At 42.7% G+C, this 27,378-nt stretch overlaps 1 protein-coding gene across 4 annotated transcripts; it reads left to right on the top strand.

The window, feature by feature from the left end:
- Nucleotides 1-1,527: 1,527 nt before the first annotated feature.
- On the top strand, nt 1,528-26,449 carry scn4ab (sodium channel, voltage-gated, type IV, alpha, b). Of its 4 annotated transcripts, XM_069716221.1 has the most exons (31): nt 1,528-1,696; nt 9,412-9,595; nt 9,680-9,817; nt 10,050-10,168; nt 10,518-10,607; nt 11,203-11,331; nt 11,648-11,739; nt 11,837-12,106; nt 12,185-12,248; nt 12,764-12,905; nt 13,103-13,303; nt 13,375-13,459; nt 13,665-13,903; nt 14,114-14,185; nt 14,272-14,373; nt 14,543-14,899; nt 15,834-16,032; nt 16,160-16,419; nt 16,752-16,860; nt 18,265-18,419; nt 19,401-19,574; nt 20,193-20,315; nt 20,511-20,795; nt 21,075-21,128; nt 21,575-21,712; nt 21,814-21,918; nt 22,019-22,289; nt 22,459-23,080; nt 23,179-23,323; nt 24,334-24,411; nt 24,811-26,449. In XM_069716221.1, the coding sequence occupies exons 2-31, from the start codon at nt 9,464-9,466 to the stop codon at nt 25,168-25,170; spliced, it is 5,310 nt and encodes a 1,769-aa protein (XP_069572322.1). In that variant the 5' UTR covers nt 1,528-1,696; nt 9,412-9,463; the 3' UTR covers nt 25,171-26,449. The 4 variants fall into 4 exon arrangements, with proteins under 4 accessions (XP_069572322.1, XP_069572320.1, XP_069572321.1 ...); XM_069716219.1 differs by having other exon boundaries at nt 9,415-9,595; nt 11,837-12,248; XM_069716220.1 differs by having other exon boundaries at nt 11,837-12,248; nt 13,103-13,282.
- Nucleotides 26,450-27,378: the final 929 nt, after the last annotated feature.

Raw genomic sequence — 27,378 nt, 5'->3', positions numbered from 1 at the left:
GGTTTATATCAAACTGAATAGACTCAATCATGATTAAACTCTGTGTTGTGTTCTGTTCTGTTCGGTTCAGTTCGGGTGGCAGCGGGACAAAGGATATAAAAATCATTCAACAAGTTACAACATTTTTCAAGTTCAACAATAAACTTATAACTCTTTTTTGTAAATTCTGTCACAAACTACACGTTCACAACAATTACTTTGATATCTCGAATCAACAACAACACAACAGAAAACATTTTTCATGTGTTCATGTTTCAGTACTGATTAAGTTGAACAATGAAGCATTACAAATATCAAACATTTATAACTTTTTATCACCTAGTTAGCACTTCTAAAACAAACACTTCAATCTTCCAGTACTGACCAAATAGCCTTAAAAATATAAAACGTGCTCCTAATAACTTTCTGGAAAAACAATTTGTCCACTTCACACACAATTTTCACACCTTGGAAAAAATAATAATAAAACCCTAGAAATCTATCCCTAAGGAAGCAGCGAGGGGCGCAACTTTTCACAGGCATAATGGGGGCCTAAGCACAATCACGCACACCAACTTGCAGACCCTTACCACCTTTCCTCTGGGAGTTATGTGAGGATAAGCCCTTTTATTTATGGTTATCACCCCTATACATAACCCTAATCTTAATATGAGGAAAAGGGTGATCGGGGGAGACAGAGCAAACAACAGACAGGGACAAGGGGATATCTTGACAACCATAACCCTTCAACATATCCTGCTGACTGTTTGTTGCTTCTTCAATCTGTACTGGTGTGTTGTGACCAGTAGGGGACAGCGGGTCACCACAGCAGACTGAAACATGAGCAGTTCCATGAACTCTGCACACATTTCTAACAACCATGGAAGGGTGTCCAGCATCTTGGACAACTTGTCTTAATGTCTTCAGTGGGTTCAGTCTGTCTCAAAGTCCTCTGTCTCTTAATGTGGTCTACACTGACTCCAGGATTCTGAGATCAGGACTCCAATCATCTGTTCTTCTTATAGAATGTTCTGTATGACTCCGGATGTTTGGATGGGTTTGGGACAATCGGACCCTCAGTAAGCTGCTGCTGGTGGTGAAGAATACACCGGAACCTATCAGCACTGATGACACCAGTAGTTCTGACAGAATCCTGGAGTTCCACATTCAGTTCTGATGTTTCACATTTGGACTCATCAGTCATCCTGCTGCTGCTGCTGCTGCTGCTGCTGCGTGGACAGACAAGGACTTCATCTGAGGACACTTCTGTGGACAGAAATGTGTTGGATTAAAATTGATTAAAGTTTTAATTAATCAATTAACTTTTTATTACAGTTTGGATTTAAAATGTTTACAAGAAGAATTTCTATAAATAAATTAAATAAAAAAGTAATGATGGGAACTGATTAGCATGTGGTTTGTGTGTGTGTGTGTGTGTGTGTGTGTGTGTGTGTGTGTGTGTGTGTGTGTGTGTGTGTGTGTGTGTGTGTGTGAGAGAGATGACACACTACCTGACCTCTCAGGTTTCAGTCAGAGGCAAAGGGAGGCGAGGCCAGAAGACAGCAGACAGATGGACAGAGTGAGAGACAGACAGACAGACAGGCTCAGAGACAGACAGACAGACAGACAGACAGGTAGTCAGACAGACAGATGGACAGACATGCTGCTGAGACTCTGATGTTTACTGGGATTATTTTGGAATAAACAACAGAAGCAGGTAGGAGTGAGCCTTCACATGGTTTCAGTATTTGAGACTCTCTCTGTTCGTCTGCACCTGTTTTTAATCTGTTCATGAAGCTGCTTTACAACACGCTGTTTACATGCACATGTCTGATTGATATCCTCAAACATGGTGTTCAGATTGAGCATTAAATCCTCAGTGAACTTTCATGCTAATTATCACATGCTGAGATTTACTGTGAACAAACAAATCAAAACAAACAGCTGAGGAGTCTGTTTTCATATCACCTTTAGACTTTACTGTGTCGTACCTGAACGCACCATGTGTGTGTGTGTGTGTGTGTGTGTGTGTGTGGTACACCTGCTGTTAAAGTGATACTCTGTCATGACATCATTAAAACTGTTTATCTGGACTCAAACTTTCGGCCAGTTAAACCAGTTACACCGTCACAGCGGTGGCAGGTTAAGAGATATGCCAGAGTGCTAGCTGGCGTTAAAGGTCAAAGGTCATAATTGTCAGAGGAGGATGAGGATGGGATGATACTTCTGTTTGACGGCAGCATCATAAAAATAACTGATTTAAACTTGACACTTTTTATTGTGAAGTCAAAGGTTCGTCAAACATGTGAATCTGATTTTAACGTCACAACAGAATTTCAAAGGGTTTATAAATAGGTTTATATATAAATGACAGGATGTTTTGATAGAAGTCAGCTGTTCTTTGTTTACTCCGTTGTTATAAATGTTTGTGTTTAAACTGAAGGTCACAGTCTGAAATATGTTTCATATCTGGACTCCATAAATCTGAGAAACTTTTCAGAGTTTAGGTCAACAGTTTGATCACAGTTTACATCACAGCGCAAGGTGGTAACCATGACAACTGGACTGATGCTTCAAGCAACTGATGGTGAAGTGAAGTTTCAAAATGGAGGATGATTTAAACAGTGAACAAAAGAAAGAGACTTTCCCAAATCTCGGAGACCTCATCTACTTACTGTGTCTTCATATGTAATCTACAGATATATCTCACAATTCATCTATATCTCACATGTCATCGAGCAGCTGGTAACAACCAGAGAACCGTATGTGTGTGTGTGTCTGTCTGTCTGTCTGTCTGTCTGTCTGTCTGTCTGTCTCTCTCTGTCTCTGAGCTCCAGGCTGATTATTGAGGTTAGCATTACTGTGCTACATTATCCAAAGCTAAATGTGAATGACTTTTAATAGTTTTCAAGAGGAGCTCATTAGCTTCATGTGGAGCCTCAGGTTTGGTTTTATAAAACCCAGCGCTGACTGAGGTTAGAGTTTAAGATAAGCCAGCAGGACACAGTATTTATAGGCCAGCTGACTGTTCAACAAGCTGATCAGGGATCAGATATTAACAACTGCTGCTGCCACCACCAACAACTGCTGCAGTCTAAATTAGCTCAGTGTGGCTGTGGCCAGGTTAACCGCTAAATGAGCAGGGTCACACTGAAAGGTTAACAGTCTGCCAAAGGAAATAGCATTTTGCTAGTCAGATTAGCACTAATAGCTTTAGTTCAGAAGAGTATGTATGCTATAATAAGAGGAGGGCCTCCTGACGCAGGAAGGCTTTAATATTGTTGGATTATCACATATATCTGGTTGCTAAAGTTATCTCTGCTGTAGGAGTGTTGAAGCACACATCATGTATAAACAGTGTAAACAAACAGACCTCTTATATAAACAGTGTAAACAAACAGACCTCATGTATAAACAGTGTAGACAGAGTTTCTGGAGGTTTTCTGATGTATCAGTGACTTCTACTTATACAGTAGTACACAGTATACGATATATATATATATATAGATAGATAGATAGATAGATAGATAGATAGATAGATAGATAGATAGATAGATAGATAGATAGATAGATAGATAGATAGATAGATAGATAGATAGATAGATAGATAGATAGATAGACAGACAGACAGACAGACAGACAGACAGACAGACAGACAGACAGATAGATATAAAGATATATACATATATAAGTCAAACACATTCAGTGTTTGTAAAACAAATATGTCTGCGAAAAGATTTATATAAAAATATAATTAAAACAATATGTAGATTAAAGTTTAATGACTCAACATCACAGCTACTGTTTCATCATGTTTCATTTACTCTTGAGATTATTATTATTAAAGAGAAATAAGACAGAATTACACTGTACAGTCAAACACACACACACACACACACACACACACACACACACACACACACACACACACACACACACACACACACACACACACACACACACACACACACACTCAGTATTTGGAGCTTTTACATTTACAAATTTCTTGGCATCTGAATCGCAATGTGATCCTAACAAAATCCACACACACATACACCGGAACATCCGTGTGTGTGTGTGTGTGTGTGTGTGTGTGTGTGTGTGTGTGTGTGTGTGTGTGTGTGTGTGTGTGTGTGTGTGTGTGTGTGTGTGTATACTGCAGCTCGTTTTTGTACACAGAGATTTCAAAAAGAAACTGAACTCAGCTGTCAGTTTCTGCGACTCAATCAGACACACAGCAAAATTTAACACCAACAACAAGTTCAACAACTCTCCAGGGAGGATACATTTATCAAACACACACACACACACACACACACACACACATACATGCACATACATGTTCATGTGTTTCTAATATTTGTGCACAACAAAACCTAACAAAGAAACCATCAATAGAAAAATGTTTTCAAACGAACTCTAAAACAAAACAAAGTTCCCAGACATACATTTAACAAATTAATATGTAAATATTAAACAATATTTAAACAATAATCAATATGTAAACATTAAACATGTTTTTGGTCAGAAGAGCATCATTCAAAATGACTACATCTTTTCATTCAGCTGTTTCTACATTGTTGTTTTCTGTTTCAAAGTAAATTTAGTTTAAAAAGTGACCCGGTCGGTTTGATGTTTCACGCTGAACAGCTTGTTGGCGTTGACGCAGCTGTTTCCAACTCCTTTAAATGTTTAACTCTGTGATGTCACTGTTTGAAGGATGTTATCTGACCGACATCAGGATTCTCAAGAACCAGAACAACTAGCTTAACTAGCACTCAAAACGCCACGGCTACGTTTTCCTCTCCGTCTTGCTACGAGAGCTTCATCCACCTCAATGCTCTCCAAAATAAAGACTGTCCTCTTCCAAACAACATACAGCGAGCTCTGGTGGGCGCATGCATAACACCAACCATTCCCAGCTGGGAATAAAACTGAGGCCTTGCTGCTCTAACCACTGGGCTGTCAGGTCACCTGTCATAAGGTAAAACTAGTTTTATGAAATAAATAGTGATTTTAACTGAAAACAGGTTCAACTTGTTTTTCCAGGTTTTAATGAAATTATGTTTCTATTATATGATATTATTTCAATCAATTATTGAACATATTTTATAGACATTGAACTGTTTGTGGTCAGGATTTACCTGACATGAATGGTGAGCAGCGCACACTGTTTGTGGGAGGACTCTGCCAGCTGTACTCTGTCATTCATTTCCTGCTCAAACATCGTTTGACTTCAATCTGGAGAGCTGACAGAGAGACAGGAAATACCGAACGCTTCTGATGGCATTCAACATTCTACAGTCTACAGTTACACACACACACACACACACACACACACACACACACACACACACACACACACACACACACACACACACACACACACACACACACACACACACACACACACACACTTGCAAGGTGTGTGTGGCTGCTTTAAAAGCAGAAACACTTTTCTGTATCAGTGTGACACAACATCAGACTCTACTGGAACAACAACACTGATAACAGCTGTGTGTGTGTGTGTGTGTGTGTGTGTGTGTGTGTGTGTGTGTGTGTGTGTGTGTGTGTGTGTGTGTGTGTGTGTGTGTGTGTGTGTGTGTGTGTGTGTGTAGAGTGACAGGACAGAGAGGCAGCTTCATCAACTCAGAGTTATTAACCCTCTCTGCAGCAAAAGTGTCTTAAGCTGCAATACCACCGAGTGCCACTAGAGGTCGGCTCCAAAAAGCCTCCGGCTCCATAGACTCCCATTCAACTTCTCTCATCAAATCCAAAGTGAATCAAATGTGTCCATCAGTTATCTCGGTGTTGTTAGCTAAAGTCACTCCTTCTTATTAGTTTTCTGGAGGTCCATCTGAAAATAATCCCTCATTCATTAGAAAAGAAGATTCAAAAGGACCTGTTTTTGGGGGCGTGTCTGTTTGATTGACAGGCCTGTGGTGCAGTCAGGTTACAGCTATCGGTGGGCGGGACGTCGTATTGTCAGGTTTCCAATCAGTCAGATCCAGCGCTGGCTCCTCCCCCAGCTTGTCCAAATATGGTCACTTCCTGCTCCAAACCGTTCCGAAATTGGAAGATGGTGACGGACAGAATCTGAACTGGAGGCTTCATAACATTCACAGTTAAATTGAATTGTGTTGATCAGTTTTCTGTCTCTAAATCCAGGACAGATGACACACAGCAAATTCACATCTTTGGAATTAACTCTCTCTGAGTTCAAATCAACTCTTTTTGCTTGTACATGTGAGACCATCGACTACACTCTCAAAGGGAGTGAAAGTAACTGTTTTCTTGGAGTTGAACCTGAGCTCTTTGGGAGTTGAAACTTGACTCACATGAAGAGTGAATTTTACTTTAACCTTGAGTTGTTTGAATGTTAACTCTTTCACAGTGTTAACAGTCAACATTTAATAGTGTGTATTGTTTGATATTCATGGAGGTAAAATGTCATCACATTTTAAAGGCTTTAGGTAAGACTGACAATAATATAACAACATATTCATCACCAGTCGTGCAACAATTAATGCTATATGAAACCTTTGTATGACAAGTTGCAAACTCATCAATGAAATAATGTGACTGTGATAGTCACTGTATTTAATTGACATATAACAATCACTGTTATATATGTTACATTCCTACCTTGTACAGTTATGGTTTTGAATGATAGACCCATTTTATTTATTATTATGTCTTCATTGAAATATTAATAAACATCATGTTTTCACAAAACTAAATACAATTTCAGCCCATCACGTAGATTTAATTTGGTTGCTTTATTCTCACAAGTTACGTAGAAATAACTAAAGCATCCTAGGAAATGCTAATACAGCAACAAAGCTGCAAAGTTAACACCGGGAGTAGTGTTGAAGCATGCACCTAAACACTCAGCGAATGAACCCCAAAATATTACCTCACCAAAGAGTCTCCCTGAACACATCTTGTAGTCTAACTTAGAAAATAAACTCCCAAAATCAAACTCTTTGGTTAACTCCAGGATATTTCACTCCAGAAATTTGCTGCGCAGGTTTAAAGTGTCTTAGGACAAAGAGTGGAAGCAGGGGGGTGGTTATTGATCTTTATATGTGGGACCCTGTTCATTAATTAAACTTTATTATCTTTGTGCTCTGTTTATGTCTTTTTTAGTGTATCGACTTACACAAAACAACAATTAATGATTGTACCATCAAAATTAAAGGTGTGTATACACATATATATATATATATATAAATACTAGATACAAGTATATATAATATCTGGTATTGATCATCCTTCATCATGTATCATTTAGTGAATAAGGAAGCAAAAAGGGTAAAAACTAGATTGGACTGTAAATTTGATGCCCTCTTCTGGTGAAAGATGACAATAACATGAACAACGTTAATGCAGTTCGTGTCTGTGTGTGGCGCCGGTTATCAGCAGCACAAGTGGCTGAATGACATGTTAGAGATAGACACACACACTCACACACACACGGTCAGTTGAAAGCGCTGAAGAACCAGCAGCAGCTGAACAGTAAGACTTTACTCACATGTTTACATGTCATGTTTTCTCGGTCATGTGCTCTCATATGTTGTATATAATTGTGTATTTTGTGTTGGAACACACTGTGTGTGTTTATGTATATTGATATTTACATATGTAATGGATGAAAGACACATGTTGAACTGCTGCCACTCATGTTCACGTACGTTTGTCAGAGTTACAGCAGCTCTTTAACACTTCTATTCTTCTCCACACGACTGCTGAGTCGTCATGTTATGACGAGTTTTTTAAAACTTTAATATTTAGAAGTTAGATGGACTCATTTAACAATCTTCATGTCAGATTTATTATTAGAAAAGTTCAAGAAGTGATTTAGTAGTATAGGCCAGGCCAGTGGCCGGTTGTCATGGTAACAAACACCTGCCATGCTGCTGCTTGTGTATTGCTCTGCAGTCTTGCATCATTCAATAAGATGACGAAGAGTGTGTGTGGAGGAGGGACAGATCGTCAGGTTTTAACTGGATAAAGAGAGACGTCCCTCTGATGAGGACAGACAGCAGAGGACGACTTGGACAGAGTTAGTGGATAACCAGGAGGAGTGAGTTCAGAGGCCGCTGGTGTGTGAAGGAGAGGATCAGTGTGTTTCCTGTGGTGAAAAACATTTAGTTCACCAACACAAAGCAAGCAAGCAAACAAACAAACAAATTTTTTATTTTAAAATCTCAGCATAAATTCACTGAACACATCAGAGAATTAAAACATATAAAACACATCATCACCATCACCATCATCACCACCATCATCATCATCATCATTACCATCATCATCATCATATGACAGCAGTTAGTTTGACAACATAAGTTTGTCTCTCTGAGTGTGTGTGTGTGTCTCTGAGTGTGTGTGTGTGTGTGTGTGTGTGTGTGTGAGTGAGTGAGTGAGTGAGTGAGTGAGTGAGTGAGTGAGTGAGTGACTGAGTGAGTGACTGAGTGAGTGTGTGTTTCTGTATTTAGCCGTGTGTATTCTAATATTGGTGGGAACCAGCAGAGTCTCTGACAGATGATCTGTGAGTCAGACACTCGTTAAAGTTTCACTCGTTCACTCCCAGTTTAATAGTGATCAATAAAGTGAGATTGGCTTGATCTGGTTGATCATGCTGACCTTTGACCTTTCACTGACTCACTGACAGTCACAAACACCTGATCAGCCGATCAGATCTTCCTTTTCATCATCAGCATCAGTCAGCTCTGTTTCAGGTGAACGAGCTCTCAACTTCCTGTGTTTTTTCTAAATAAAGCGTTTACATATCGACATGATGAAGTTTACATTATTTAACAGAAGGAGGAAGAGTAGGAGGAGGGAAAGGGAAAGGGAAAGGGAGAGGAGAAGGAGGAGGAGGAGGAGGTTAGCGGCTGATCAGAGGGAGGTGAGGAGGGGCTGAAAGAAAATCATGTCGGAACACACGGAGGAATGAAGTGTGTTTGTGTGTGTGTGTGTGTGTGTGTGTGTGTGTGTGTGTGTGTGTGTGTGTGTGTGTGTGTGTGTGTGTGTGTGTGTGTGTGTGTGTGTGTGTGTGTCACTGTGTGTGTGTGTGTTGGAATGAGCTGGGTCATCGTACTCACTGTAATTTTACACCAGAGGGTCAAACTGATGACTTGCAACAGCTGCTGCTGCCATGGCAACGCAAGGGAGGGGTCAACCCCGGCAACTCTGAGACAGCAGACACACGAGGGTGTGTGTTCCTGTGTGGTGTGTGTTTGTTTTAATTAGTTTCAATGTTGTAGTTTGTTTGTTTGTTTGTTTGTTTGTTGATCACATGATGTAACAACATAATTGAGTTTCTCTATGAAGCTTTCATCAAAACTCAGAAATGAACTGAAGTCATCGTGTTCGTTTGTAATTTGCTGCATAAAAAAGTTACCTGGTTCCCCCTCACACTCCCTGCAGAAGGCGGTTGCTAAGCAACACAGGAGCTTGAGTGACATTGCATGATGCCAAGATGGCGCCTCTACTGCCCCCTGTTGGTATGGAGGTTTTCAGACGCTTCACGCCGGCGTCGCTGGAGGAAGCCCAACGACGACACGAGGCCGAAGAGAAGGAGCAACAAAGGAGGAAGGAGAAGAACATCGAGGTATTAAAGTGATCAGCTGTGTTAATACTCATCAATCATCTGACCTCAATACCTCAGTGCTGACTGACTGTCTCTGATCGGCAGATAGCTGAGGAAAATCTTCCTAAACCAGCAAGTGACCTGGAAGCCGGGAAGCCCCTCCCCTTCATCTATGGAGATCCACCCCCTGAGCTTCTCAACACCCCATTGGAGGAGCTGGATCCCTTCTACCAATCACAGAAGGTCTGTCTCTGACCTGTCTGTTTCTAACCTGTTTGTCTGTCTCTGACCTGTCTGTCTGTCTCTCTGACCTGTCCGTCTGTCTCTCTGACCTGTCCGTCTGTCTCTCTGATCTGTCTGTCTCTGACCTGTCTGTCTGTCTCTTTGACCTGTCTGTCTCTCTGACCTGTCTATCCCTCTAACCTGTCTGTCCCTCTGACCTGTCTGTCTGTCTCTCTGATCTGTCTGTCTGCAGACCTTCATCGTTCTCAGTAGAGGAAACATCATCTACAGGTTTAATGCTGAACCTTCCTGTTACCTGCTGACTCCATTCAGCCGTTGGAGGACCGTCGCCATCAAGATCCTCATTCACTCATATCCTTCATGTGTTTACTATGATGTCACAGTTTACATGTTAATGTGTTTACTACGATGTCACAGTTTACATGTGTAATGTGTTTATGATGATGTCACAGTGAACCTGGACCTGCCTCTGGTTCTTAATAACTTCAGTTGAAGTGGCTTCAATAAAAATATTGTGTAAAAAGAAACCAGACAAAGACAAAACATGTTCAGGCTCCACAGCTTCCACCAATCAGGAGCTCCTTTTCCCTGTGACAGTATTACTCTGATTGGTCAATGAAACCAGCAGAAACTCAGTGACCTTTAATCTGCAGGTTATTGATAAGTGATCACCAAATTTTTTGTTCCTTAAAACCAAAACTTTATTCAGTTTGTTCATCATGATGACGATTCTGGCCAACTGTGTGTTCATGACAATGAGTGATCCTCCAGCATGGAGCAAGACTGTAGAGTGAGTACAGAGACACACACACACACACACACACACACACACACACACACACACACACACACACACACACACACACACACACACACACACACACACACACACACACACACACACACACACACACACACACTCATACAGACAGTCACACACACAATCACACACACAAAGCTGAGACGCATATTTCAGATTTGTGTTGTAAACAAAACTTTGACTGATGACCTCATGCAGGTGAAAGGTCACTCCAGGTGAAACCCTTTGAAGAAGGTGTGAAAGAGTTCTGTGTTGCAAAGATGGACAAAATGACAGCTTTGTATAAGTGAAGCCTAAACTCTGGTACTGCCCCCTGCTGGGTAGTTTCAGTACTGCTCCATGTTCATGACTGGAAAAACAAGTACACGTAATAATTTTTTCTTTCAGGTAGTTCTCATCATGCCAATGTGTTCCAGTGTTCATTTGAATTATTGATGTGATGCTATAAAAAGAGGTGTGACATCATGATTAACAGCTGCTCTGAGTGAGTTATTGTGGAAGCAGAAACTAGGAACCGCTATCAGAGGTTTGTTGTGTTTGTTGTTATTTTCCTGTCGTTCAACAGGTACGTGTTCACCGGCATCTACACGTTTGAGGCGACTGTCAAAGTTCTGTCCAGAGGCTTCTGTATGGGAGGTTTCACCTTCCTTAAAGATCCCTGGAACTGGCTGGACTTCATGGTCATCAGCATGGCGTAATGATCAATAACACACCTGAGAACCACCTGACTGATCCGTGTCCATGACTGCAGGACACACCAGATGAATAATTAGTCATCATACTCACTTTATTAATTAGAATTAAATGGACTTTTTTCTGATTGGATGGAACACATCACTTATTTTATCATCTTAAATTAATAAATGAATGATTTGAATGAATACATTTATATTTTATGATTTTAATATTTTAAATACACTGACAGCTCCAACAGTTTTTACATTTCATGCAGTGTCCCATGGTGATGAAGATAATGTTGATTATGATGAAGGTGATTTTTTGTGTTTCAGGTATGTCACAGAATTTGTAGATTTGGGAAACGTTTCTGCTCTGAGAACGTTCCGAGTTCTGAGAGCACTGAAGACCATCACAGTGATCCCAGGTCAGAGCATGTGTGTGCATTTGTCCATTTATGTTGTTGAATTGGTGGTTAAACTCCTGATTGGCTGGTCAGTAGTTAAGGCCCGCCCCCTATGCAGGTTTAAAGACGATTGTCGGAGCTCTCATCCAATCGGTGAAGAAGCTGGCTGATGTCATGATCCTGACCGTGTTCTGCCTCAGCGTCTTCGCTCTGATTGGTCTGCAGCTTTTCATGGGAAACCTGAGGCAAAAATGTGTCCTGACACCGCCACCGTTTCTTAGCAACCACACATCAGATGTCCTACAAACAGGTTTCCATGGCAACGATACTTATAGCAACAACACAAAAAGCAGTGACTTTGATTTCTATGAGTACATCAACAACCCAGGTAAGATGAGCTCATTGATTCATCTTCATCGTCTCCTTGAAATACTGACTTCTACTCTGTCTGTCTGTCTACCTATAGAGAACTATTACTACCTTCCTGGTCATCTTGATGCTCTGCTATGTGGAAACAGTTCTGACACCGGGTACATTCACTAATAATAATAATTGGAGATAAAGTTTTAGCTGAATTTCAGGAGCAGGACCACGCCTCAACCACTCCCCCACTTCCGGCCACACTCCTATAAATATCCACCCACTCTAAACCTCGGCCTGTTCACGTTTTCCGCATCCCACCCTCCCTCTTGTTAAACCGTTTCACTTATGGTTATCATGTTTCATAGCCTTTATCCTTCCATCCCACATGGAGATCTCGGGGATCTGCAAGGCCTGGGAGCCGCAGTGGATCCTCGACTAAGCCTTCCCCAAACTGCGAAACTCTCACCCTGGCTTAATCTCCCCCAATCAATGAAGGTTCGCCCTCGGCCGAGGCGGGGTCCTAGCTAGTGAATAGTAATAATAATAATAATGGTGATGAAGATGATAATAATAATGATGAGGATGGTGATGATGATGATGATGATGATGATGATGATGATGATGATGATGATGATGATGATGATGAAGATTAAGATGATGGTGACGATGGTAATGTGTTCAGGGTCTGTCCGGATGGTTACATCTGCCTGAAGGCGGGGAGAAACCCAAACTACGGCTACACCAGCTACGACTCCTTCGGTTGGGCCTTCCTGGCCCTGTTCAGACTCATGACGCAGGACTTCTGGGAGAACCTGTTCCAGTTGGTCAGTCACCGATTCGACCTGACCTAGTACCAGGACCGGTATCAGGACCGGTCTCTGTACCAGAACCGGTGTCAGGACTCTCTCCTGTCTGTCTCACCTGTCTGCTTCTCACCTGTCTATCTCACCTGTCTGCCTCTCACCTGTCTGTCTCTCACCTGTCTGCCTGTCACCCGTGTGTCTCTCACCTGTCTCTGCAGACGCTGCGTGCAGCAGGGAAAACCTACATGATCTTTTTCGTGCTCGTCATCTTCCTCGGCTCATTCTACCTCATTAACCTCATCCTGGCGGTGGTTGCCATGGCGTACGCTGTGCAGAATGAGGCCACCATCGCTGAGGCCAAGCAGAAGGAGGAGGAGTACGCTCAGATCCTGGAGGCGGTGAAGAGGAGGGAGGAGGAGGTCCGACATGACATGTGAAAACTTCTCCGAATCATTTAAACACAGCTCAACGTATGTTTGTTGCCTTACAGCAGGCGGCCTGTAGGGCGGCGCGCTCAGAGAAACAAGACTTCACACAGTCGGCAGACAACGAGGAAGAACACACTGCCATGGACGGTACACACACACACACACACACACACACACACAATAATCTGTATTGTAACAATCTGTGGTCTACAGGGTTACCTATTGTTAAGGGTTAGGGATACATATTGTTAAGGGTTAGGGATACCTATTGTTAAGGGTTGGGGTTACCTTCAGGTGTTGCTGCTGGACTCTGCAGCCCTCCATCACATCTCAGTAACCAGCTGTGTTTCAGACTTCGAGGACGAACAGCGGCCGTGTCCTCCATGTTGGTACGCCTTTGCTGACGTCTTTCTGAAGTGGAACTGTTGTGGATGTTGGCTGTGGCTCAAACAGTGGCTCTACACCATTGTCACAGACCCATTCGTTGACCTTGGCATCACCATCTGCATTGTCCTCAACACCGTCTTCATGGCCATGGAGCACTACCCGATGACGGAGGAGTTCGAGGAGCTGCTGAGTGTTGGAAATCTGGTCAGTGATGACGACGAGTCACAGAAGAGTTGACTCTTTTGTGTGTCTGTCTGTCTGTTTCTGTTTCTGTTTCTGTGTCTGCCTGTCTGTGTCTGTCTGTCTGTGTCTGTCTGTGTCTGTCTGTGTCTGACTGTCTCTGTGTCTGCAAGTAAATGTTATTTATTGATATTTGGATTTGTCAGAAATTACCTCTGACCTTTGACCCCTCAGGTCTTCACAGGGATCTTCACAGCAGAGATGGTGCTCAAACTTCTGGCAATGGACCCGTACTACTACTTCCAGGTCAGACTTCCCGCTCGTCAGTTTACAGCAGATTGATGACGGACATCTGTTGCCATGGTAACATTGACCTGTTGTTATGGTTGCAGGTCGGCTGGAACATCTTTGACAGCATCATCGTCACCATGAGTCTGGTGGAGCTGGGATTGGCTAACGTTCAGGGTCTGTCTGTGCTGCGCTCGTTCCGATTGGTCGGTGGCCCATCTTTATCATCTTCTTCATCTTCATCACTTATTACCAAACACTGCTATCAACAATCACAGTGTTGTTTACCTGTCCCTCCATGTCTGTCCCTCACCTGTCTGTCCCCTCTCGGTCCCCTGTGTGTCCCCTGTGTGTCCTCTGTGTGTCCCTGTCCAGATGCGTGTCTTTAAGCTGGCCAAGTCGTGGCCGACTCTCAGCATGCTGATGAAGATCATCGGGAACTCGGTGGGCGCTCTGGGGAACCTCACTCTGGTTCTTGCGATCATCGTGTTCATCTTCGCGGTCGTCGGCATGCAGCTGTTTGGGAAGAACTACAAAGACTGCGTATGTCGCATCGCGGAGGACTGCGAGCTTCCTCGCTGGCACATGTATGACTTCTTCCACGCCTTCCTCATCATCTTCAGGGTCCTGTGCGGCGAGTGGATCGAGACCATGTGGGACTGCATGGAGGTCTCGGGTCAGAGCATGTGTCTGGTCGTCTACATGATGGTCCTGGTTATCGGGAACTTGGTGGTGAGTCTCTGCAGGAAGTTCAGCCCCGAGTCCAGTCCAATGTGTCAGAGCGGGACGTTTATGAATCACCTGAAGGACACGAGGCGGTCCGAACGTTCAGAGAGTTCCTGTTGAATGCAACCCAACGGTGCCAGGCAGGAAGGTCTCGGTTCTCTGAACGTAACTTGACGTACTTGTCTGAGACGTTCCACATGTTCTTCCTTCTAACAGATGGACGGAGAACCAACTTTTTATGTTAAGACCCTCAAACAAGTCCAGCTGAAAAACCATGGCAACAGGGTTTTCCAACATCGCGCTGTGAGCGACATGTTGAAAACTGAACCCAAAGGAACATTTCAAAGTTTTCTGTCGACCCAAAACTGCTCCAGGTTCTGTTGTGACATCACAAATGTTGTGGTACTGTTGGTCACAGGAACGTGTGTCTGAAAACTTCCTGATGGAGGTTCTTGATTCTGTGCTGCATGGCTGGGCTGCGTTCAGGAACTCTCTGGACTTATTGATCCACCTTGTTGAGGTCTTGTACAGTCCTCCTTGACCCTGAGGTTTGGAGTCACTCAGAATATCTATACCTGGACCTGGTTTGGTTTCAGGTCCTGAATCTGTTCCTGAACCTGTTCCTGGTCTGGTTTCAGGTCCTGAACCTGATCCCGGTCTGTTTTTAAGGTCCTGAACGTTTTCCTGGTCTGGTTTCAGGTCCTGAACCTGTTCCTTGTCTGGTTTCAGGTTCTGAACCGGTTCCTGGTCTGGTTTCAGGTCCTGAACCTGTTCCTCGTCTGGTTTTAAGGTCCTGAACGTGTTCTTGGTCTGGTTTCAGGTCCTGAACCTGTTCCTGGTCTGGTTTCAGGTCCTGAACCTGTTCTTGGTCTGGTTTCAGGTCCTGAACCTGTTCCTAGTCTGGTATCAGGTGCTGAACCTGTTCCTGGTCTGGTTTCAGGTGCTGAACCTGTTCCTGGCCTTGCTCTTGAGCTCCTTCAGCGGTGATAATCTGGCGGCTCCAGAAGATGAAGCAGAAAACAATTTGCAGATTGCCATAAACCGGATCAACAGGGCTGCGGCCTGGAGCAAGATCTGGATCCTGGAACACATCTGGACTCTGCTGGAAAAGAAGACCCCCGTCAACCCGGACCACACCGGTGGGATTTTATTGATTTGTTTATTATTCATCAATAAGTGAAACAGATAGTTTTGGGTTTGTTGTTGTTTGTTGTTTGTGTTGTTTGTAGTTTGTGTTGTTAACTGTTGTTTCATCATTCATTTCAGCGGTCAACTGTGAGGAAGACGAAAGGATGACGAAGGAAGTTTTAGCTTTGACATTTGTGACATCAGACACCCCGGTGTCACATGTCGCAGCCCCCTGTGGTAACCATGGCAACCTGACCAGCAACTACCACAACATCGCCTCACTGCGGGTCCCCATCGCCGAGGCCGAGTCTGACTTTGAGACGCCTGATGATGAAGATGATGAAGATGATGAAGATGATGAAGATGATGATGAAGAGGATGAAGAGAAGCACTCACAAGTAAATCTTTTTCTATTCTACTCTAACAGAGTGGATCAAAGAGTTCCCAGCATGCCCTGCGTGTGAGCTGAGCACAGCATCGTGATGTTCAGCAGGAAGCACCGACTGTCAGGTTTCCATGGTTACATCATGATTTTGTCGTAACAAACAAGACAAACAAGACAAACTTCCTGATGAAGGTTATTGATCCTCTGCTGTATCACTGTGCTGCATTCAAGAACTCTCTGAACTTATTGATCAAATGAAACTCTGAAATACTCAGCTGTCAATCATTCCCATCAGCATGTGACAGTTATTGATTATTAGGGTTACTTCATCAATGCTTTGTTCAGGCTGACGAGTCGTCGATCTGCAGCACCGTCCAGAAACTACCTGAAGTCCAGGAGGATGAACACGAGGATGATGAGGATACGAACACACCTGAAGACTGCTTCAATGAAAGTAAGGACACACACATACACATACACACACATACACACACACACACACACACACACACACACACACACACACACACACACACACACACACACACACACACACACACACACACACACACACACACACACACACACACACACACTCATACATATACATACACACACGCACACTGAAGAGTCACAGTATTACAGTGTTAGATGTTGTGTAATGTGTTGTGTTACATGTTGTGTCACATGTTGTGTTACATACTTACACACTTAGGGTCTGATTTACTGAAGGTTTGCATGTGTAAAATCAGGTGCAAACTTCACACCACCCGCAAAAAAATGCCCAAGCAGATTTACTAACTATGTGCAGCGAGGATTACGTCTTTCAAATGTGCAATTTAACACACGTCCATTTTCCATGTTTGCCAGCATGCATATGTAATATTGGGCATTTCTGTTTGAAGGTGCAAAATACTGGGAGGGAAATGCAAATAGAACAACGCAACAATATTTACTAAACCTGGAAGTAGAAACAGCAGAAGTGATTGTTGTGTATTTGAGTACTACTGAAGGTATTAACATCAAAAGAGACGGCTGCTCTTATTGTGAGATGCAGGAAACCAGAGAATACGTAGAGAACGAGGTTTTACACCCGTTAAATTTTGCTGCCTCTGGGTGTTTCCAGTGTATCTCTGCTTGGATCTCCCACCAGTCCTGTTATTCAGATGAGCTGTCACATCCTGAATGTGTCCCGCAGAATTCGCAGATAGCTTAATCAGGTTCATAAGAGCTCGTGAGGAACTGAATGAAAAGTCACCTGCTCATCACAGAAAGATCTGGACCTACTGATCGCTGTTTGTTGGAGGATCTCATCCACGTCCTCTTCTTTTATTTGCCGACGTTTTATTATAAAACATTTTTTTCGCCTTTTTGTTTTTCCCACAGTATTGACTTTCTTGCTAATAATCTCCTACAAAGCGTTTGTTCTTGTTATATTTCTTAATTTCAAAGGGATCAGATTTCCTTTTACCTTTTGCGGTCGTCCTGTTTTTAATGGCTGGAATCACTTTAACACACAAACCCTCATTTAAATACAGATTTGCACCTGATTTCAATGATGCAATTACTCAGTAAATCACCCGCAAAACGGGTGCAAAAAATTTTGCAAACTTTTGGAAGGAACACGCAATTTAGCACTTTATTTGAGATCTTAGTAAATCAGGCCCTTAGTGGATAAGTAATAAATTCTTCGGTCCTGTTTGTGACATCATTATCTGATTATCTGATTGTGTGTGTGTGTGTGTGTGTGTGTGTGTGTGTGTGTGTGTGTGTGTGTGTGTGTGTGTGTGTGTGTGTGTGTGTGTGTGTGTGTGTGTGTGTGTGTGTGTGTGTGTGTGTGTGTGTGTGTGTGTTGCAGAGTGTTACAGTCGCTGGCCGTTCCTGGACATAGACACGTCCCAGGGTAAAGGGGAGGTGTGGTCTAACCTCAGGAGAACCTGTTTCTGCATCGTGGAGCACAACTACTTTGAGACGTTCATCATCTTCATGATCCTAATGAGTAGCGGCGCTCTGGTAATCAATCAATCCGAGTTATTGATCGCTGATTGAAAAATTATCGTGTTCATCTGTGTGTTACTGTTTCTTTATTTTTGCTCTCAAGCGTGTCTTTATGTTTTGTGTTTTATTTACTGCAAACATCTGACTGCTGGTTGGTTTGATGTGATCATGTGACTGTGCAGGTCACAACTGATTGGTTCTCAGAAATGTGTGCAGTGTGAGTACTAACCTGACTGACATGGCTAACAGTGGACTACAAACATGGCTGCTGCACGTTACACAGGTGAGTTCACATTTGTCTTAAAAATAAAGTCAGACAACAGGATGATGACGAGAACAGAGTCCCACCCCCTCTGTTGTCATGGAAACAAATCCCCTGTCCAGATAAAATTATCAGTACATAACCTATGACATCATAAAACAATAAGAAATACAACACAAACAATCAACAACACAAATTTTAACAAAAATAAAACACAAGACAAACTGGAACAACAAAATAATCAACAACAAAAACAGTAACAACAAAACAATCAACAACACAGACAGTAACAACAAAAACAACAGAAGTCAGAGTTTTACATTGTGACACTACAAACAACAACAGGATGTTTGTGTTCATCGACAGATAACGACATTAAAAAAAAATTACAGACATTTGATTACATTTCATTTAGCTGACGTTTTCATCCAAAGCAACTTACAACACACCGACGGTTCACCATCGGGAGCAATTTAGGGTTCAGTGTCTTGTTCAAGGACACTTGGGCATGTGGACAGGAGGAGCTGGGGATCAAACCACCAACCTTCTGATTAGTGTGCAACCCACTCTAGTGACTGAGCCACCGCCTCCCAAAACTTTTGGTTTATTGGAACCAGTTCCACGCCTGAACCAGAACTTCATAGCGTGTTCTGGTCTCAAACAGGACGTTTCTGTGTACATGCAGAGTGAGTGACCACTTGTTCAGGTAAGCATTACTGTCCATGTGTGAACAGGCCTTTGAGGACATCTACATGGAGCAGCGCCGGGTCATAAAGACAGTTCTGGAGTACGCGGACCAGGTGTTCACCTACGTCTTCGTGGTGGAGATGCTTCTCAAGTGGGTCGCCTACGGATTCAAGACATACTTCACCAACGCCTGGTGCTGGCTCGACTTCCTCATCGTCGATGTAAGAGCTCGATTATTTACAGGATGTTTTATTTTCTGTTTTCTGATCTACAACTGATTAAAAACTCGTAACCATCAGACGCCTCTTTATCTGAGGGAATATTTTTGACTTTGTTTACATTTCGTTGTTTTACAGACAATTAAACTCGTTTAATGTCACATTTTGACTGGTGCAGTTTTACAGTGTCTTTATGTGCTGTTTAAAAACCAAAGAAATCAAAAGGTAAAGTTATGTTGAATTACAGAAATATAAACTGTCAGTGTTTGTCAAGTCTGACTCATCTAATCCTGAACCTGAGAGTTCAGGATTGGATGAACTGTGCCGTGACCACCCGGCAGCAGCCAGCTGAGAACGTCTCGACCAACATCGGCTAGTTTTTTGTTAAATTCTTCAATTTGAAGCAGATATCTGGTTGATTTTTAATACATGTTCACACAAATAACTCAATAAAAACAGCAGATATTTTTAGTCTTTACAAGACAGCAGCACCTCTCAGAAACCTGAATGTTACACAGCAGCTTGTTTCAAACATATTTCCACTCAGCAGGGGGCACCGTTGCGCTTGCAGGGAGCTCATCTGCAGGACTACGGCCTCACCAGGTGTGTTGTGTTTTCCAGGTCTCTCTGGTGTCGCTGACTGCAAACATTCTGGGATACTCTGAACTGGGAGCCATCAAGTCTCTGAGGACTCTGAGAGCTCTGAGACCCCTGAGGGCCCTCTCTCGCTTTGAGGGCATGAGGGTGAGACAGGCACTCAACACTGGCAGACAGACAGATCCATCCGGAAGTGACCTGGATACCTGTCTGTTTGTCCCAGTGGGTCCAAATAGTCTCAAAATGTCCAAATCAGAATCGGGTTTGACCCCAAAGGATACCCTGTTCACAGAGGTCCAGGTAGTGTTTTACCTGTCTCTCTCTGCACCTGTCTGTCTGCAGGTGGTGGTGAACGCTCTGGTTGGAGCGATCCCATCCATCTTCAACGTGCTGCTGGTGTGTCTGATCTTCTGGCTCATCTTCAGCATCATGGGTGTCAACCTGTTTGCAGGGAAGTTTTATTATTGTTTCAATGAGACGTCCAAAGAGATGTTTCACGCTGACGACGTCCACAACAAGACCGAGTGTCTCGCTCTGATTCAGGAGAACTTCACCGAGGTCCGCTGGAAGAACGTCAAGGTCAACTACGACAACGTGGGGTTGGGCTACCTGTCGCTGCTGCAAGTGGTCAGTGTGAACACCTATGACTTCACTGAGATACAGGAAGGGATTCACACTGATGCATTACACATTCTAAATACACAGCGAATCAAAAACTGTTATCAACACACATATGTACATATATATATGTGTGTGTGTGTGTGTGTGTGTGTGTGTGTGTGTGTGTGTGTGTGTGTGTGTGTGTGTGTGTGTGTGTGTGTGTGTGTGTGTGTGTGTGTGTGTGTGTGTGTGTCTTCCTGTATACAGACGATGTCACATGTTATTTTCTTCCTTAAACTGTTTCAGGCCACGTTTAAAGGCTGGATGGACATCATGTATGCAGCGGTGGACTCCACACAGGTCAGTACCTCAAACTGGACCTGAAACCAGTCCTGACCCTGGTAGTAATACTCAAACTGGTTCTGCTTCTGGAATTTATACTAGAACTGGTTCTGATATTTATTATAGAACTGGTGTTGGTTTTCATATTTATTATAGAACTGGTTCTGGTATTTATTATAGAACTGGTTTTGGTTCTGATATTTATTATAGAACTGGTGTTAGTTCTGGTATTTATTATAGAACTGGTGTTGGTTCTAGTATTTATTATAGAACTTGTTCTGGTATTTAATATAGAACTGGTGCAAGTATTTCTTTTAGAACTGCTTCTGGTTCTGGGACTGGCACTGTACGGGTTCTGGTTCTGGTGGGGATGATGACTTTGGTGTCATCCTCACAGTAAAAGATCAGACTAAGTTGAAGTGGACTTGAGCCCAGTTACCATGGTTACCCTGTTGTGAGTGTAGGTGGAGTCACAGCCGGTATATGAAGACAACCTGTATATGTACCTGTACTTCGTCTGCTTCATCATCTTTGGCTCCTTCTTCACCCTCAACCTCTTCATCGGAGTCATCATCGACAACTTCAACCAGCAGAAAGCTAAGATATGTTTCCGCCCTCTGACATCACAGCCTGTGTTTTGACCCAGTTACGGTGCCGCTTGTCCTACATGTCCCTCAGTTAACCGTGTGTCTTTTGTCTTTACTTGGGAGGGACAGACATCTTCATGACGGAGGAGCAGAAGAAATATTACAACGCCATGAAGAAGCTGGGCTCCAAGAAACCTCAGAAACCCATCCCCCGACCCGAGGTCAGCTCCAGGACTTCCTGTCGGACCTCACTGAACCAGGAAATGTAGCTTTGAATGGTTCTGCGTAGATCCTTTTTAAAATGTCTCCTGTTTTTTCCAGAACCGGTTCCAGGGTCTGGTCTTTGACCTGGTGACCAAACAGTTCTTTGACATCTTCATCATGGTGTTGATCTGCCTGAACATGGTGACAATGATGGTGGAGACGGACGAGCAGAGCGAGGACAAAGAAATCATCCTGTACTGGGTCAACCTCGTCTTCATCATCGTCTTCACCAATGAGTGCAGTCTGAAGATCATCGCTCTCCGGCAGCACTACTTCGCCGTCGGCTGGAACATCTTTGACTTTGTGGTGGTCATTCTGTCCATCGTAGGTGAGTCCATCTGAAACCTCACACACACACACACACACACACACACACACAACGACACCAACAAATATATACACACACACATATATATATACTGTATTTAACAAAAGAAGAAGAAGGATAAGGAGATGTTTCGTTAAATCTTAATCTTCCTCTCCTTCCCTCACATCAGGCCTCCTCCTCGCTGACATCATAGAGAAGTACTTCGTCTCGCCAACACTCTTCCGTGTGATCCGATTGGCTCGTATCGGCCGAATCCTTCGTCTGATTCGAGGAGCCAAGGGGATCCGCACACTTCTGTTCGCGTTGATGATGTCACTTCCTGCCCTCTTCAACATCGGCCTCCTGCTCTTCCTCATCATGTTCATCTTCTCCATCTTTGGCATGTCTAACTTTGCATATGTGAAGAAGGAGGCGATGATCGACGACATGTTTAACTTCGAGAGCTTTGGGAACAGCATGATCTGTCTGTTCATGATCACCACGTCGGCAGGATGGGACGGCCTGCTGAGTCCCATCATGAACACGCCTCCTGACTGTGACCCCGACATAGAGAACCCGGGGTCGGCAGTGAGAGGGAACTGCGGCAGCCCGGCGGTGGGCATCGTCTTCTTCACCACCTACATCATCATGTGCTTCCTGGTGGTGGTCAACATGTACATCGCCATCATCCTGGAGAATTTTAACGTGGCCACGGAGGAGAGCGCCGACCCGCTGTGTGAGGACGACTTCGAGATGTTTTACGAGACCTGGGAGAAGTTCGACCCCGCCGCCTCTCAGTTCATTCAGTACAGGTGAGTGGACCCGTGGTGCCCTCTGGCAGCTGCTTCGAACTCTCATCTGTTGATCACAACTCTAATGGGACTCTAACGGACTCTGATGTCTTCCACAGTGAGCTGTCACACTTTTGTGACACTTTGCAGGATCCTCTGAGGATTCCCAAACCCAACACCATCAAACTGATCCACATGGACCTGCCTCTGGTTCCTGGAGACAAGATCCACTGTCTGGACATCCTGCTGGCACTCACTGCACAGGTAACTTAAGCTGCTCACATATTATATTATATTATATTATATTATTTTTTTTAGGATTTTTTTTTTAGGATTTTATACACTTTATTAATCTCCGAGGGGAAATTTCTTTACTACAGCAGGGGGGCTCTCAGGGGGGAGATGCTGCAGCAGGCTGCCACTAGCGCGGCGCCAGGTAACCTGACCTGAGGTGCATGTTTTTGGATGATGGGAGGAAGCCGGAGAACCCGGAGAGAACCCACGCAAGCACAGGGAGAACATGCAAACTCCGCACAGAAAGGCCCAGGACCGGATTCGAACCCGGAACCTTTTTTGCTGTGAGGTGACGGTGCTAACCACTGCACCACCGTGCCGCCCACAATTATATTATATTATATTATATTATATTATATTATATTATATTATATTACTGTAACGGGAGTCCGTTACCGCGGTGGGTTTCCATTGGCACAAATCACCCTCGAGCAGCAGTCTAGTTCAATCAGCTTTATCAGCTCTCCTGCCGCGCCTCCGAGCGCACACGCCACATCCGTCTCTCCGTCTGTCTGCGTCTCCACACATGTCTCCTCCGGTGTATCACTGCTCGTTTTTATGGGGAAAGAGAGACAATCAGCAATCGGGCTCAGCTGGGCTAATTAAGCCTCTTCCCAGCATCGTCACTCTGTCCCCCCTGCAGCTGAGCCAAACCACACCCCAATATATATTATATTATATTATATTATATTATATTATATTATATTATATTATATTATATTATATTATATTATATTATATTATATTATATTATATTATATTATATTATGTTATATTAGATTATGTTATGTTATATTGTTATATTGTACTATGTTACATTATACTATATTGTGTTATATTATATTGTATTGTGTTATATTATATTATGTTATATTATATTATAGTATATTATATTACATTGTATTATATTATATTATATTATATTATATCATATTATATTATATTATATTGTGTTTTATTCTATTCTATAATGTGTTCAGGTGTTAGGTGATTCGGGAGCCATGGATGCTCTAAAAGCCAGCATGGAGGAGAAGTTCATGGCCAACAACCCTTCCAAGGTTTTACTCTTTTATTTTTTATTGAGAAGTTTTGCTAATTATTTTAACATTAAGTTTAGAATGGAGATTGTTTGACTTAGACTTTATTAATTCCACAGTGGGGAAATTTTGTGATATTATTTTGTTGACGTTTGACGTTATTTATGTTTGATTAGAGATTGTTTGTTGACATTTGACTTTATTTATGTTTGGTTAGAGATTGTTTGTTGAGATTTGACTGTATATATATTTGATTAGAGATTGTTTGTTGACATTTGACTTTATTTATGTTTGGATGGAGATTGTTTTCATTGTAAAGGTGGCACTTATTCTTTTTTTGCGATGCAAATTATGAAAGAGAATTATTGCTCATCGTTTATCAAACTGTTTTGAGTGACAGATAATTGTTGTTTCCTACAGGTGTCGTATGAACCAATCAGTAGCACCTTGCGGAGGAAGCAGGAGGAGGTGGCAGCGACGGTGATCCAGAGAGTGTACAGGAGACACCTCCTGCAGCGGACGGTCAAACTGGCGTCCTACAAATACCGAGAGAAAACGGAGGGACGGCGAGGTGAGGAGATGCCCCCAGAGACAGAAGGACTTCTGTGTAAACAAATGACTCGGCTGTATGGAGACGGGGAGCAGACGGTTTCCAGGGTTTCATGTGAGGATCCTCCCGTCCGGGTGGAGCTTCAGAATGAGTTTGTCCTCCACGCTGCTCCTCCCCGCAACACCCCTAACTTCATGCAAGATAAGAACCTGAGGGAGTCTATTGTGTGATGACGATGCACAAACACATGGCCCCTATTCTTTCTCTGCAGTTTGAACTCATTTGTGGAGTGTTTCCTGTCGGAGCAGCAGACTGACCTCTGAGAGCTGCAGCTTCTGTAAAGACTCAGCAGATATATGTTGATCAGCAGCAGCTGCAGGTCCTGAGCTGAACTGTTGGTTGATTATACTTCTGGCTTAACTCTGAAACAATTCTGTCGCTGCGACTCAGCGCTCCATCAACAGCTCCAACTACAGATGAACCTGATTTCACTTGTCCAGGTTCTCACTTACACTTATCAAGCTGTTATCTGGTGTTCACGGTTGCTCCCACTCAGGTCACTGATCATGAGTCAGTCTGATCAACATAACGTTTTTTAACATGTTCAGCAGCTGCCAGAAAAATCACAACTCCAATGATAACGTCAAGTGATCAAATTTGAAACTGCTGTTTTGTGGTGGGATGTATAAAAAACAGAAGACCTTCAGGTGTGACTGACAGAGCAGGCAGTCAATAAGAGGGCAGCTTCTGAACAAAGAAAGGTTCAACACAATTGTGGATTTAAGAAACTCAAGCAACATTCTCGTTTAGTTAAACGAGGTTGTGATCTCAATATAAACCCTGAACAGCGACCAGCCTGATCCCACGCTTCATCTCAGCTGCACGTGTTTTCTTCACAGCTGAAGCTGCAATAGGTGAAGCTGAGTCAGGTGTGATGGGAAGCCAATCAATGGGAGCTTAGAATGAACCAGTTAACAGCCAATCAGAGGCGTTTCAGACAAACTGAAAGTGAACCAGCTGACCAACAGTGAAGATAAATGATCGGTAATTGATGTAAACTGTGAAGATTAAATAGATGTGAAGGTGCTCGACTGAAGGTCATGATGGCACAATATCACTTCGGATTACAAAAAGTGGATAATTAGTGAAAAATGATTTGATCTGTGGCTCTCCTCACACATGAACTTCTCTGACATTTCTTTCTTTACAGTTTGGTGTATTTTTGAAGGAAGTCTGGTCCATCAGTCGTTTTAAAGCATCAGTCTGCACTAATCTTTGTTGGGCTTAAACGTCACTTGTGTTGTTTCTTTACAGAATTCATTTCAGGTAAAGTTTGTCAGCGTGATGCTTGCTGTTGTTGCTAAGAAACCATCTCTTCATATGATTGGTCAATTGGTGGATAAGTCATCAGCCTGCTGAGTGGTCAGTTTTAAATGTTTCAGGATGATGAATGATAGTTGTGACCTGCACTGAAAACAAAGTAAATAAAGCTTTAAACTCTCCAGAAAATGTTGTCCTGACGTTTACACCTGTACATACATACATATAAACATATTTACACCTGTACATATATATATATATATATATATATATATATATATATATATATATATATATATATATATATATATATATATATATATATATATATATATATATATATCTTTACACCTGTACATATATATATATATATATATATACACACATCTTTACACCTGTACATATATATACATATAAACATCTTTACACCTATACATATATACATATAAACATATTTTACACTGTACATGTACACACATAAGCACCTTTACACCTGTACATATATACATATAAACATTTTGACACCTGTACATATATATACATAAGCACCTTTACACCTCTACATATGTACATATATATACACACAGTGTGTTGTTGTGTGTTTGGATTGTGTATATAAACCATCAGAATCATGTCAGAGTCATCTCTTCCCAGCTGTTGTCCCAGTTCCGGTTCTCTTTTGTGAGGTTCTTCACAAGTGCTGTTCCATGTGTCTTGCAGGTGTGTTCCAGATGTGTTCCAGTTGTGGTTCAGGTGTGTTCCAGGTGTGTTCCAGAGGATCTCTGCTGCCTGTGAACCCTGTGTTTCAGAACCTATCCTGTCAGGGTGACTTCTGTTTGGGTTCTGCTTCCTTCAGACTGTCACCCAGCCCAGCGGGTCAGGACCAGTGGACAAACAAACAAACAAACACACACACACACACACACACACACACACACACACACACACACACACACACACACACACACACACACAGGTCATTAATATAACTGACAGGTAAAACACACTGTTTATAAACACCAAGTCACCTGATACAGAAAAACACCTCATTATTAAACACGATATAATGATATGACAGAACAGCACCTCCTCCTCCTCCTCTTCCTCTTCCACCTCCA

Source organism: Brachyistius frenatus, unplaced genomic scaffold, assembly GCF_029030835.1.
Source record: "Brachyistius frenatus isolate BFR_SWC_R1_liver_20210118 unplaced genomic scaffold, ASM2903083v1 Contig_154, whole genome shotgun sequence".
Lineage (NCBI taxonomy): Eukaryota > Metazoa > Chordata > Actinopteri > Embiotocidae > Brachyistius > Brachyistius frenatus.
This window is presented reverse-complemented; position numbering and strand designations above follow the sequence as displayed.